Below are 14841 nucleotides of genomic sequence, written 5' to 3' on the forward strand. Positions count from 1 at the left end.
AGTACCTATAATTAGAAAGAATTTAAGGGATGTAACAAATTAAAACAAACAGATGAGAACAAATGAACAACATAATATTTAGAAGTGGCTGTTAGATTAAACAAACAAACAAACAAACAAACCTGGAAGTTCTTCAATAGTTTTAATCATAACGTAGTGTCTGGTCGATCAGATGTCTACCTACTAGCAAATCAGTATTTTTTCAAGGTTGTGAGAAACTATGATTAATGAATTTAGGGGATTAATGCATTATTTAAAATAACGTATAAAAAATATGCTTATCTTGGTAATTCATGTTTATCTTGGTAACCCTGGATAGTTCAGTGCCTGGCACCGATAAGTCCCTCAGTAGGATACCTATTAGCAGTAACATTTCCCATTAATCGATGTTTACGGATCAATTTCTTGCAGAATAATGACATAAGCGAGAGAATCGTTTCAACTAGATGCCTAAAGGAATGAACGTGCACAAACCAGAAGGAAAGATTTAAAATTAAGATCACAGCTTGGCAATATGTGTCCTCGCGCACCCCCACCCCCCCACCCCGATTCAACTGGCAGTGAACGTGCTCACCGCACACCCACAGCCACACCCGCACACACAACACCCCTCCCGTTGTACCTTGTTCCCGGGGCTTCCATCCAAGCATTTTACTTATTTATTTGTTATGTGCAGGTTTTTTAGCCCAAAACGCCAGCTAACGCCGCTATCCCCAAACACACTTTCCTCTGTTATTGCCCCAAATGTCTGCCCTTCCCACCATCAACCCTCATTGGGTACTCCCCCCAATACCGCCCTCCTTGAGCCAACCTCCCACTTTTCCTCTTTTTCTCACACATGTCTACAGAGCTCCCTGGCACTCCTGTTAGGGGACTTGTTTTGAAGTCATTTTTGTATAACCAGCAATGCATTTGCTGAGAATATATTTTGGGGGTAGAGGATAATTGTCCTCTGCCATTTCTTTTTTTTTTTTTAATTTTTTTTTCAACGTTTTATTTATTTTTGGGACAGAGAGAGACAGAGCATGAACGGGGGAGGGGCAGAGAGAGAGGGAGACACAGAATCGGAAACAGGCTCCAGGCTCTGAGCCATCAGCCCAGAGCCTGATGCGGGGCTCGAACTCACGGACCACGAGATCGTGACCTGGCTGAAGTCGGACGCCTAACCGACTGCGCCACCCAGGCGCCCCTGTCCTCTGCCATTTCTTATAGCTGTTAATCTCCTGGTCACTCTCCTTTTACATTTATTTTTTATGACTTTGGCACCTGGGTCACTCTCCATGCCAAGGTCTGCCATCACTGTTGGAGACATCCTAGTCCCCATGGACCGTGGATCCCACCTTCCTGGAGTTAGCCTCCTCACCTCCGATGCCCTCCCCCATCACCCCGGTGAGCGGACCCTGGGCTGTGTCATGACCTACAACTGCCCTACCTCTGAAATAGGCGTCCTGCCCTCTGAACACAACTGCCCGTCTTTTCGTGTCATTTATCCAGTTACTCTCAATAACAATAATTTTTCAACTTCCACAGATTTATTAAGAGATTTTTTTTCCTTCTTGTTCTCTGCCAGCTTTCTCCTGCTTTGACTTATTTTTTTGTTTGTTTGTTTTGCCTTGACTTGTTTTCTACCCACTTTAGACTCTATATCCAGCGACCTTTGAACTAAAAGACAAAAGCCCCTTCCCCCTCTGTGGCACCTGCCCTGGGTCTCTACAAACCCCCAAGTCCACAAATCCATCAACTTTTCTATTGTGTTGGCAACAAAAAAAGAGAACCCTGATGCGCTCCGGATGCCTTTCTGACCTCCTCAGGGCCTCCCTTATTCTCCCAATTATCTCCTCACTCCTTGGTCGTTCTTGAATCCTTCCTTCTTTGTGGACCTTCTCATCATTTAAATATGCTCCCCTATTTCCCATCTAAAAAAACACAACGATTTCTCACCTCTGGCACCACTTCTCCTCTCTTCCCCATCAAATTGTTGGAAGTGCGTCTACCAGCACCGACCGCGTTGTCTCAGTGCTCTGCACGGTCTCTGCAGCTATCGTTCCACTGACAACAGTCTGGGTTAAGATCACCAGTGACACAGACATCATTGAACTCAGCTCATTCCAGTCTTGACTTCTCCAGGGTTTCTGACAGAGATGACCACTTCCACCATCCTTTGGCTTCTGAGGCCCTGTCTCGTGGGGTCACTTCTGCTGGTCTCCCTTGTAGCTTCCTTTTCCTCCTCCCCTTCCATTATGCTGCTGTTTCTCAAAGCTGATCCTCTGCCTGCTGCCTTTCAAACACTATATAACTTCACTGGGTGACCTCTGCTACCTTGTGGCTTCAGACATCATTTATGTGGCAAATATAGAATCAGTTTATGGATTTGAAAATCTCACAAACTCAAAATGTCTATAACTGAGCTCACCTTCTCTACCAAATCTGGTTCTCCAATGCTCCCCGGGTCCTTAAAGGATACCTCCATCTATCCTGGTCCGTTTCTAAAGCCAGGAACCCCGATCTCATTCTTGAGTCCTCCAACTTCTAGATATTCAATTTCTAAGTCTTGTAGAGAACACCAGCCATGAATCCGTTAAGTCTGTGTATCTCCGTTCACTGCTCACTGCCATCATCTTAGTCGGCATCACCGGCTCAGGTCTGTGCTACTTGTGCTAGTTACTCAAATGCTACTCCTTCTTCTAGTTTTGCTTCCCTCCAAGCCAAGCCAGTCCCCACAAGGTAGCCAGTGTGCCCACCCCAAAATCTCATTTGTCACTTGTTGCTTAAGACCCTGTAATGGTTTTTCCCTGCCTTTAAGAAAAAGACACAAGGCTCTCATCTCTTCTTTCCCTCTCGTGCCCAACATTTCAGCCATATTGTTATTTGATTCGATGCTTTTAGGCCTATTTTTCCATTCCAAGCTTTTGTCTGTTTTTAGTGTTTCATAAAATAGGGCATGTCTGCTACCTGCATCAGTATCACCTGACATAATGTGAATTACTTACAAAGTGTGTGTTTAATTGTCCAGGTCTCCATTCGCCCTTGCCATGTAGATAACATATTTCAACACTAATATCATCATTAGAACACATTATTTTGTGTTCTATATTTTTTTTTCAGTTACATTAAAAGTTGTTTTCTGATTGAACAAAGTTTTTGGAAATATGTTGAGAGCTGCAAAAAGAATAGAAGCTGATCAGCTTTCGACAGTGATGTAATAAAGGAAAAATGGCCCCAATACTCAGCATAACGTTTCATTATTTTTTTAAAGACAAATACCAATGCGTTAGATTTTTTACCAACAACTTTTATTAATCTACTGAGGAGAGGTTATCTTATTGCCTATTACAGCTTACAAATTCTGCATTCAACATTTCCAAGAATGCATCACGGTACATCTTTCTACTACGTTTATTTTCAGTGATATGTCATTTGCCAAAAGTCTAAATTATAGACTGAATTGTGTTCTAAAGGGTTCTTGATAGTTTCATTTTCCAGTATGAGTTTTCTTATATAAATTGTAGATAAAGGCATTTCTACTTTGACTTGAAGCCTGGGAGACTTCCCAGTGTGAGCATTTTAAGGCTAAGGTTTATGTGATCACGGAAGTCTTTCCTTCCATCATGATACTGAGAGTGTCCTATACAGTGACAATCCTCACATGTCCTGTAACGTTGCTCTACGAGGAAAGGGGTTCTCATGTTCATTTCATTGAATTGCTTCTCTAACATGAATCATCTAGTATTTCCCAAATGGCTTCCTCCTCCTGGTAAAGACTTGCTCCCTTCCTGCTTGGTTTGCTCAGTGTTCTGTGCATTTGAAGCCTTGAGCTTTGGCTGAAGGTGACAGAGTTTCTCCCCTGTGGGAACTCTTGTGTCTATAAAGGTTAAAGCTGAGGCTGAAGGTTCTTCTCCATTCATTACATTTATAGGGTTTCGCTCAGGCGTGTATTCTCATGATGGCTAAGGTTAGAACATCAGCTAAGGGCTTTACCACATAGATGACATTCGTGTAGTTTCTCTGCCGTGTGAATTCACTCAGGCTGTTTCAAGGATGAGTCGTTACTGGAGGCATTTCTGCTCTGATTATAGGCAAAGGGTTTTTCTCCTGTGTGAATTCTCTGCTGTGAACAGAAGTTAGCTCTCGGGGTGAAGCGTGTGCCACGTTCGTTACATTGGTAGGGTTTCTTTCCAGTTAACCCATGCTGGATCAGTTGAGCTGTGGGTATTTCCCCATTCTCAAAGAGCTCCTCTCCAGTGTGAAATCTCTGCTACTAACGGGGACAGGAGAGGACGTGAAAGGCGTGCCTGCATCCACTCGTCTATTCACTTTTCTACATACGAATTCTATGCTGATCCTTCAACGATGGTCTCCAAATAAAGTCTCTGCCGCATTGGTTACACTCACATGGTGTGATACTCTCCTCCGTGTAAGCGTTTTTCTTCATAGCATGTCAACTGCACAGGCATCTGATCAATTCTGAGGGCTTCACTATGTTTCAAGCACTCGATATATTGTCCACATTTGCTCAAATGTCATCTTCTAAGGACTCAGGTTATGGTTTTGAATTCAGGGTATTCCTTCCTTCTCCAGATTCACACTATCCAAACCTTTCTGCTGAAGCAGCACACTTTCTCTCCATTGAAAACACTGCAGTTTCAAATTCCGGGGATACAAGGCTGCTCACATGCATGAATCTAGGCCCTGGAGCCCACGGGCTGACACTCTCAATACTAAGTGCAGTGTGACGAGCTTAGGGCTCCCTGGGACATAAGACGTGTCACAAGTAACTATCATGCCAGGAAGAGGTTACAAGTGCCACAAGAAAGAGGCACATGAGGGAAAATATATCAATCCTCTCCGCCAAAGGCTTTGGATAAGTAAGAGAGAGACTTACTTATATTAAATGGTTACACTCCTGGCATGTGCGTGATGATTATCAAACATCAACCTGACTAGACTGAGTGCTGGGTAAGAATGACTGATCCCAGACTGATGCTGTGTCACCAGTTATTTTAAGACTATTACTAAAGGAGGTCTAAGAGCGACGCCTGGGTAGCTCAGTTGGTTAAGCATCCAACTCCTGATTTGGGCTCAGGTCATGATCTCACAGTTGTGAGATTGAGCCCCATGTAGGGCTCTGCAAGAACATGGAGCTTGCTTGGGATTCTCTCTTTCTCTCTCTCAAAATAAATAAAATAAACATCAAAAAAAAAGAGGTCTAAGAAACTTCTTTAAGGTGTTTTTAAGATCAACCTAAGAAATATAAGCAAGGCCATTATATATCAAGAAAGCTTAACAAGTAATATATTTTGGACTGCCAATAAAAGGTTAGAACCCAAAGAGTGGAAATAGGGGGTTGTAAACAGAGTAATAGTCCCTGCCTGCAACTCATGAAAATGTCTCTTCAGAGAGTAGGAAAAGTGTGTCCCTTCTTTAGTGGCCTTATTCATTGCCTTTTTAAAAAATATTTATTTTTTGGGGCGCCTGGGTGGCGCAGTCGGTTAAGCGTCCGACTTCAGCCAGGTCACGATCTCGCGGTCCGTGAGTTCGAGCCCCGCGTCGGGCTCTGGGCTGATGGCTCAGAGCCTGGAGCCTGTTTCGGATTCTGTGTCTCCCTCTCTCTCTGCCCCTCCCCTGTTCATGCTCTGTCTCTCTCTGTCCCAAAAATAAATAAACGTTGAAAAAAAAATTTTTTTTAAATTTATTCTTTTATGTTTTATTTTTTATATTTGAGAGAGAGACAGAGAGACAGAGAGCAAGTAGGGGAGGGGCAGAGAGACAGAGGCAGAATCTAAAGCAGGCTCCAGGCTCTGAGCTGTCAGCACAGAGCCTGACGCAGGGCTCAAACTCATGAACCGTGAGATCATGACCTGAGCCGAAGTTGGACGCTTAACCGACTGAATCACCCAAGAGCTTCCCAAAATATTTATTTTTGAGAGAGAGAGAGAGCTCAAGCAGGGGAGGGACAGAGAGAGAGGGAGACAGGATCCAAAGCGGGCTCCACACTGATAGCAGAGAGCCCGATGTGGGGCTTGAACCCATGAACTGTGAGATCATGACCTAAGCCAAAGTTGGACCCTTAACCAACTGAGCCATCCAGGCACCCCTAATTTCTTTTAAAATGCACCAGGAAGAATGAATTCTCCAGGCCCAGAAAGTAAGTTCAAACCAGAAATAAACAGGCAAATAAGAATTTCTAACAAATGAGACCGTGGGCAATATTGCTGGGTTTCAGTAACTGAGCCTACTCATACTCTGAGCTGTAGCATTCCCTTAGCTGGAAGGCAGGCTGAACATCTGTGGACTAATTATAGCTTATAAACTTATCTGAGAAACCAATCTCTTAATTAAAAAAAAAATCAAATATGAGGGACGCCTGGGTGGCTCAGTCGGTGGAGCCTCTGACTTCGGCTCAGGTCACGATCTGTGGTCCGTGGGTTCGATCCCCATGTCGGGCTCTGTGCTGACAGCTCAGAGCCTGGAGCCTGCTTCGGATTCTGTGTCTCCCTCTCTCTGCCCCTCTCCCGCTCATGCTCTGTCTTTGTCTCTCAACAATAAATGTTAAAAAACAATCAAATATGAGGTCTTAATTAAGACAAAAAATTAAAAGCACGATTAGGATTTCATTACTAAGAGTGGTTACTAATGAGAGGGATGATTCTCCATTTATATAACAGGATGGAAATAACAGCCCAGGATTTTAAACAACAGGTTAACTTTAAAGCCAACTACACAACTTGTTGGCCAGGAAGACGTGTTCTTTACATTGAACACTCCCGGAGTCCTTCTCTTCCTGACACTGTTCCCGGTGTAGTTTATTTCCTATCCTACAAGAGTTTGTCTCAGAAGAGCAATTAATGTCACTTCAAAATGTGACAACAATTTCAAAACAGTTTTTTTCTTTACCAAATTAGCACATCCCTCGCCGTAAAACAAAAGATTACGTAATGCTCCCTGCACCAAACTTTGGCAGCCTGCCCCAGGTCAGTAACTTGGATACTTTGTCCAGGCAAACAACTCCCAGGCTTCCAGAGTGGTCATGATTTCCTTCATCAAGCATTCTCACACTGCCTTTGACACAGGAATCCTTTTTCAGTTTAAAAGTGGAACGTTTCTGGGGCTCCTGGGTGGCTCAGTCGGTTGAGCGTCTGACTCCCATTTTCGGCTCAGGTCATGATCTCATGTTTTGTGGGTTCGAGCCCCACGTCGGGCTCTAAGCTGACAGCATAGAGCCTGCTTGGATTTCTCTCTCTCCCTCTCTCTGTCTGCCCCTCCCCCATTTGTGCTGTCTCTGTCTCTCTCAAAATAAGTAAATAAACTTAAAAAAAATTTTTAAAGTGGAACATTTCTCAGGACCCGAGATGACCTTCCTAGAGTCAAGAAAAGGCCACGTGAATAATAAAATACTGTAGTTTCAAGTTCTGGGGATGTAAAGTTGATCACATGCAGGAATCTGGGCCCTAGAGCCCAAGGGCTGACATTCCCAATGTCAAGTGCAGTGTGGTGAGCTCAGAGCTCCCTGGAAGGGGCAGAAGACATCACAAACGACTCCAATGTCAGGAAGAGGTTACAAGTGCCACGAGAAAGAAGCAGGTATGTCAGGCAGGTTCACATGACAGAGGGAAAACTGATGGCTGGGTTGCCTTCACTGTTATTAGTGGCTCTGCTGGACATTTTGGAAATGAACAGACTTGTCAGCAAAATCACTAATGGGGTGGGTATACTTCAATCTGGAAAAACTTACAGAGATAGGGGGACTGCAGATAACTCTCCTCAGTCTATTTTCTAATTGAAAAAAAATTGATATTCCTGACATTACATTTACTACCCAAAACAAAACAAAACAACAAAACAAAACAAAACCTCCTAGAAAATATAAATGGAAACATCATTGGAAAAATAAGTAACGCAGGAAATACTTATTAATGCTATTTTGCTTATTACCTGAATATTTCCACAGTGCCCAGCTTTTTATTTTTATGCTATGAGTCTTCTGATTTTTCCTATCAGTACTTATGGGTGCTTATTACATGCCAGGCATGGTAGTTAGCACTGGGAATAGAGGGGTGAATGAAACACACTTAGCTGTGACATTCCTGGAAGAATCACACAAACAATTATACAACCACAAACCGTGCTAGATGATGTGAAGGAGAAGTACGAGGTACTTTCTTGCCTGGGAGTGGCAAGGAAGTCTTTCCTAAAGAAATGACATTTATGGTGAGGCCTGAAGGGTGAGTAGGAATAAAGCAGGGGAAGGGAGTGGAGGGCGTGGGTGGGAGTGTTTCAGGAAGAGGCAAGAACAGGTCCCGAGGGTGTGAAGCAAGGAAAGGCATAGTGCAGAGGTGGGGGGAGTGGGCAACAGAGATCAGAGCCTTGAAGGACATGCTAAACATTTAGGACTTTATCCCCAAAGCAAAGGGTTTCAAGTAAGAAGTGACATATTGAGGTTTACTCAATCTGTTCCTTTGCTGCTACTGAGAGCCAAGACCAGTGGGAGGCTCACACGTCGTAGTTCCAGTGAACTCGGGTGGTTTCCTGCTTGGAGCAGTAGCAGTCGAGTGAGAGGGCAGTTGGCTAGCTCAAGGCATGCTTTAGAAGAGGAAGACTGAGATTTGGTGAGTGGGTGGATGTCTGTGTCGGGGGCTGAGGGAGATGATTCCCAACTGATGGACGGATGTGCCATTTACTAGAGAGGAAGTTGGAAAAGACCAGATCCAGAGGCCCAATGACGAGTTAAGTTTGAGATGTCTGCGAAACATCTCGGTACAGATGTCAAGTAGGAAGTTGGATACTCAGGTCTTAGGGCTCAGAAGGGAGGTCTAGAGATACGAATTTGAGGACTCCTGGCAGGTAGATAGCATCCGAAACCATGGACCATAGGTTTGTGGGGCAGGAAGGAGGAGAGAGGAGAGGAAAGGAGAGGAGGGGAGGAGAGCTGAGGGGAGGCAAGGAGAGGGGAGACTTAGGGACCAAGGACCAAACCCGGTGGGGGGGTCATTGATATTTAGCCCTTGTGTGACAGCTCTGGATATCGTGCACAACTATTTGCACGTCAAACCAGGTATTATGCCTCACTATCATACTGTATGCTAATCTCAAATTCTAAAAAGAATGCACAGACCCTCAGTTTTAAATGACTGCATATAACCTGAAACATCATTCAGGAGAGGTGGAAAAGATGGTAGGGTCCCCACCACCTCTATGGAGCAAGCAACCAGAGGGACAAAATCTGTTTTCTGCCCAAACAATTGCACAAAGTGTCTTCCGGAGAAGTGCCGCTCCTGAGCCTAGGCTGTTGTGCGCCTCGACCAAGTGAGGGATCGGAGTGAGAAGGCCAATCAACCCCGCAGGAAAGCCCAAACGTAAGCCGTCCGAGACCTTGCGCGGGTGGTTGCCAGCAAGGCCCAGTGAGGCCTGAGCAGCCCTGTTTAAAGACGGAGGCATCCATGAACCCTGAAGTTCCCGGCAGGTCTTATTACGATCCCCCCTTTATTCCTTGTTTCCCAGGACTGCGCTGAACACCCCTGCCCCTCGCCCTCCAGGCAAACAAATCTCCGCTTTTCCACCTCTGTGCCTTTGTTCACCGCCTGCGAGGCACTTCACTCTCACCTCCACCTTACGTACACTCTCAAAGTCCACCTCTGATGCTACCGGATCTCTTCCAGGTGAAAATAATTTCTCCCTTTCCACTATTTCCATCACCAGTTATTTGCACCTCTCTGAGCGCTTCAGGCTTTCCACCCTGGGCTACAGTTACTTGGGTATATGGCTTATATTCTCCCCCAGGCTGTGAGCTGCTAGAGAGCTGTGGGCGTGTCTATATTTGAGGTTCACAACAACCATCGGAGCCGGTTTTGCTTCCGCAGAGAAGACAAGGGATGCTCCTTTCTGAGGCATTTCTTTCCGCTGTGATTCAGAGGACGGTAATGTGCGGCGGTACGAGAAGGGAGCAGGAAAACACTGATCTATTTCCTTGTATTCCTACAATACCAATATACGGCTCACAGCAACACAGACTGGGCCATTAACTCTGAAATTCCTAAAACAGAGCACATCCAGAATCCTGAATTAGTGAATAAAAGGGCAAGAAGCAACGGGATAGTTTCTTTTTCGTTAGCGGTAGGCATTCAAAGACCAAGAAAATGTCAATGCATCATTTTTAAGCTTCTTCACGGTAGAGGATAACCACACCCTACTGTGAGCAGGAGACTGAAGACAGCAGACCCCTGGACGGTCTTCTTGCGGTCTAATGCTTAACAAGCATCAGTATATTTTAACTGCTAGCCCATGATTTGTGTGTCCCTTAAAGAGGCAGGGAGTCTGCTGGTGAAGGGTTACCCACAGCAATTCTAAAAACTTCACAGCACATGTTCAATCCCAGTAAAATCCCAAATGTTTTAGTATGGAAGAAAAATCCAGACGCATCTAAGCCAGCTGTTCCTACCTGGAACTAGAAAAGTACTGGTGACAAAAACAGCCTTCGCTGTCCCTGTTGGGACTTACCTCTTTGGTAACACAAGGGAGCAATACTGCCAAATTACAAAACTTCACAGCATCATCTGTTTGTTCAAGATCGATGTAACACTAGAAATGAAAAGTCGACAATGTGAAAGGGAATCCCATTTTTATGTAATGCATTCAAAGTGATCTTAAAACAAGTGGTCTTCCTTACCTTGGCCAAGAACAAGTAATTGGACTTAGAAAAACCAGGGTGTAGTTCTTCAACCTGATTTTAAGAGAGAACAGAAAAAAGAATAAATGGGGCAATATTATAACAACCAGTAAAGAATCAGATATTAACCAAGTTGTCTGAAAAATTTAGATTGGTTATATTACATCTGACTCATTTGATCAATTCAAGTATGGTGGAAATACAGCTTTTGAGATTATTCATTAAAATGAAATTATTATTGCGGTGCCTGGGTGGCTCAGTCGGTTAAGCATCTGACTTCGGCTCAGGTCATGATCTCACAGTTCGTGGGTTCGAGCCCCGCATCGGGCTCTGTGCTGACAGCTCGGAGCCTGGAGCCTGCTTGGGATTCTGTATCTCCCTCTTTCTCTGCCCCTCCCACACTCATGTTCTGTCTCTCTCTGTCTCAGAAATAAGTAAACATTAAAAAAAATGAGATTATTATTATTATGCTCATAGAGCTTATGAAACAATGAGATCCTTTAAGATTTCAGGATTCCTTTGTATAACCTATCCTTTCTCTTTTTTTCTTTTCGAGGACAGAAACAATTGGCGATACATTCTCCCAAGACAAGTCCTATACAATTTAGTCTATTTAGGAGACAATTAGAGGATGATAGGTATCCCATGACAAACATCCTCCACCACGTTAGTATTTGATTTCTTATGACTTCAACACATCCCACGGGCTGAATAGTATCTAAAGTCCATCGCGTCAAGTATTTTTGAAGAAAAGACAGACCCAGGAAACAACTAGTCCAAGTAGCAGACCTACTTACAAATTTTAATAAGTGGGTATTATGAAGGCACTTTACTAAACTCTTATGCACATCTACTAAACTTTTTTCTAATGTTTATTTGTTTTTGAGAGGGAGAGAGAGAGAGAGACAGAGAGAGAGAGTGTGAGCAGGGGAGGAGCAAGAGAGAGAGGGAGACACAGAATCCAAAGCAGGCTCCAGGCTCTGAGCTGTCAGCACAGAGCCCAGTGTGGGGGTTCGAACTCACAAACTGCAAGATCATGACCTGAGCTGAAGTTGGATGCTTCACCGACTGAGCCACCCAGGCACCCCACACATCAGTTCCCTTTCTTTATCAGTTCCCTTTCTTTATCTCTGGTGAATAAGAATTCTTGCAGGCGTCTGGCATTGTTACTAGAGAGCACTTCTTAGAACCTAAGTTAATCTTCGGTCAGCTGCTGCTGTATTAAGGGCCAATGCAAATAAGCTCCCAATCTGACCTTGGAACCCAACCCAGAGAGACGTAGAACCCAAGCGAAGAAGGTTACTTTTTTTTTTTTTAATGTTTATTATTTATTTTGAGAGAGACAGCAGGGGGAGGGGCAGAGAAAGAGAGAGAGAGGGAGAGAGACAATCCCAAGCAGACTCCGTGCTGTCAGTGCAAAGCCCAATGTAAGGCTTGAGCCCATGAACTGTGAGCTCACAACCTGAGCCAAAACCAAGAGTTGGATGCTTAACTTCCTCCAGGAGCCCCAAGAAGGTTACTTTAAAAAATTTACAAAGATATGCATGTTTTACAAGATACAAGTGATACGAACATTTCCAAAACTAAAAAGTGAGTGCTTCTTTGTTCTGACTTTATTTTCAATTTCAGTCTCATCTCCCAGGGGTAACCACTGTCAACAGTTTCACATGAATCTTACCAGAACCTTTATCAAGCATACACAAGTAAAAAAAAAAAAAATTCACTTTGGAAAAAAATGAATATGGGACCATTTCTGTATATTGGTCCAAAACTTTTTTTCCCACAACATATCACAGACACATTTCTGTGTTTGCATACACAGATCTACCTCGTTCCTAAGAGGTGTATTTCATATTACACATATGCCGTAATTAAATTAAGCATTCTTTATTACATATTTAGACATTTTTTTACTGTTACCAATAATGATCAGTGAAATACTTTCCCCTGTATACTTGTGTACAAGTGTGATTATGTCTGTAGAAGAGACACCTGGAAGTTGAATTGCTGAGTCAAAGGATACATGCATTTTTTTTTAATTTTTTTTTTAACGTTTATTTATTTTTAAGACAGAGAGAGACAGAGCAGAGCATGAATGGGGGAGGGTCAGAGAGAGGGAGACACAGAATCCGAAACAGGCTCCAGGCTCTGAGCTGTCAGCACAGAGCCCGATGCGGGGCTCGAACTCACGGACCGCGAGATCATGACCTGAGCCGAAGTCGGCCGCTTAACCGACTGAGCCACCCAGGCGCCCCGGATACATGCATTTTAAAGACGGATACTATTGGGTGGATCTAAGACTTAGGGGGCTGAGGAGTTCACATCTTTGGTAAAGGGCATATACTCTACAAAACCCAAAAGGGAAGGATCCTAGGATAAAGTGTCTTGGGCTGGAGAGTCAAACTGGGTGTTTATTCTTTAGGACCGAGTAGATGAACAGTGTGTGGATCTGGCCAAGAACTTGCTAGTGAAACAGCAAGGCTGCCAACAGATGGGAGGACACTGTCAAGTTCAATCCTAGCCAGAGCCTGGAAAAGCCTAGAGAGCCACCCATGGTATTGATGAGTTCTGGTTCTGCTGGTTCTCTCTTGTCCAATCATTTCCATCTCTACTCTTCAAGTCTACTAAGTGCATTTTTTAAGTCTCTCTAAAAGGAAGACTTTGATTAAACTTTGTTTAGTTGCACCTTCTTCTACGTCCAGTAGTTGCCCACCTCTGTCCAAAACCTGTTCATAAAACTTGCTTCAACATATGAGAATAAGCAGCTTATTTCTTTTTTTAGTTAATTAATTATTTTTTAAATTTACACAAAAGTTAGGCTATAGCGCAACAATGATTTCAGGAGTAGATTCCTTAATGCCCCTTACCCATTTAGCCCATTTCCCCCTCTCACAACCCTCTGCTTGTTATCTATATTTAAGAGTCTCTTATGTTTTGTCCCCTCCCTGTTTTTATATTATTTTTGCTTCCCTTCCCTTATGTTCATCTGTTCTGTGTCGTAAAGTCCTCATATGAGTGAAGTCATATGATATTTGTCTTTCTCTGACTAATTTTGCTTAGCATAATACTCTCTAGTTCCATCCACATAGTTGCAAATGGAAAGATCATTCTTTTTGATTGCCGAGTAATACTCCATTATATATATATATATATATATATATATACCACATCTTCTTTATCCATTCATCCATCAATGGACATTTGGGCTCTTTCCATACTTTGGCTATTGTTGACAGTGCTGCTACATATATAGGGGTGCATGTGCCCCTTTGAAACAGCACACCTGTATCCCTTGGATAGATACCTAGTAGTGCAATTGGTGGATCATAGAGTAATTCTATTTTTAATTTTTTGAGGAACCTCCATACTGTTTTCCCGAGTGGGTGTACCAGTTTGCATTCCTACCAGCAGTGCAAAAGAGACCCTCTTTCTCCGCATCTGTTGTTGCCCGAGTTGTTCATGTTAGCCATTCTGACAGGTGTGAGGTGGTACCTCATTATGGTTTTGATTTGTATTTCCAGGATGATGAGTGATGTTGAACATTTTTTTTTATGTGTCTGTCTGCCATCTGGATGTCTTCTTTGGAGAAGTGTCTATTCATGTCTTTTGCCCATTTCTTCACTGGATTTTTTTTGGGGGGGGGCGGTGTTGAGTTTGATAAGTTCTTTATAGATTTTGTATACTAACCCTTTATCTACTATGTCATTTGCAAATACCTTCTTCCATTCCATTGGTTGCCTTTTAGTTTTGCTCATTGTTTCCTTCGCCGTGCAGAAGCTTTTTATTTTGATGAGGTCCCAATAGTTCAATTTTGCTTTTGTTTCCCTTGTCTCCGGAGACGTGCTGAGTAAGAAATTGCTGCTGCCGAGGTCAAAGAGGTTTTTGCCTGCTCTCTCCTCTAGGATTTTGATGGCTTCCTCTCTTACATTTAGGTCTTTCATCTGTTTTGAGTTTATTTTTGTATATGGTGTAAGAAAGTGGTCCAGGTTCAATCTTCCTCATGTCGCTGTCCAGTTTTCCCAACATGATTTGTTGAAGAGACTGTCCTTGTTCCATTGGATAGTCTTTCCTACTTTGTCAAAGAGTAGTTGGCCATATGTTTGTGGGTCCATTTCTGGGTTTTCTATTCTGTTCCATTGATCTCAGTGTCTGTTTTTGTGCCAGTACCATACTGTCTT

The 14841-nt window shown here is 43.4% G+C and overlaps 1 protein-coding gene across 2 annotated transcripts in view; it reads right to left on the bottom strand.

Annotated features, from left to right (window-relative positions):
- The window catches only part of RMDN2 (regulator of microtubule dynamics 2), a 74857-nt gene that overhangs the window by 898 nt on the left and 59118 nt on the right, over positions 1–14841 (bottom strand). For both annotated transcript variants that reach the window (XM_047068992.1, XM_047068991.1), the window contains 2 exons: positions 10664–10717; positions 10495–10575 (listed from right to left, as the gene is read on the bottom strand). In XM_047068992.1, coding sequence (XP_046924948.1) covers positions 10495–10575; positions 10664–10717 — 135 coding nt within the window. The remainder of the gene's footprint in view (positions 1–10494; positions 10576–10663; positions 10718–14841) is intronic.

Source organism: Lynx rufus, unplaced genomic scaffold, assembly GCF_022079265.1.
Source record: "Lynx rufus isolate CCGP_SWC_20201006 ecotype Redwood Valley unplaced genomic scaffold, mLynRuf1.p SCAF_8, whole genome shotgun sequence".
Taxonomy (NCBI): domain Eukaryota; kingdom Metazoa; phylum Chordata; class Mammalia; order Carnivora; family Felidae; genus Lynx; species Lynx rufus.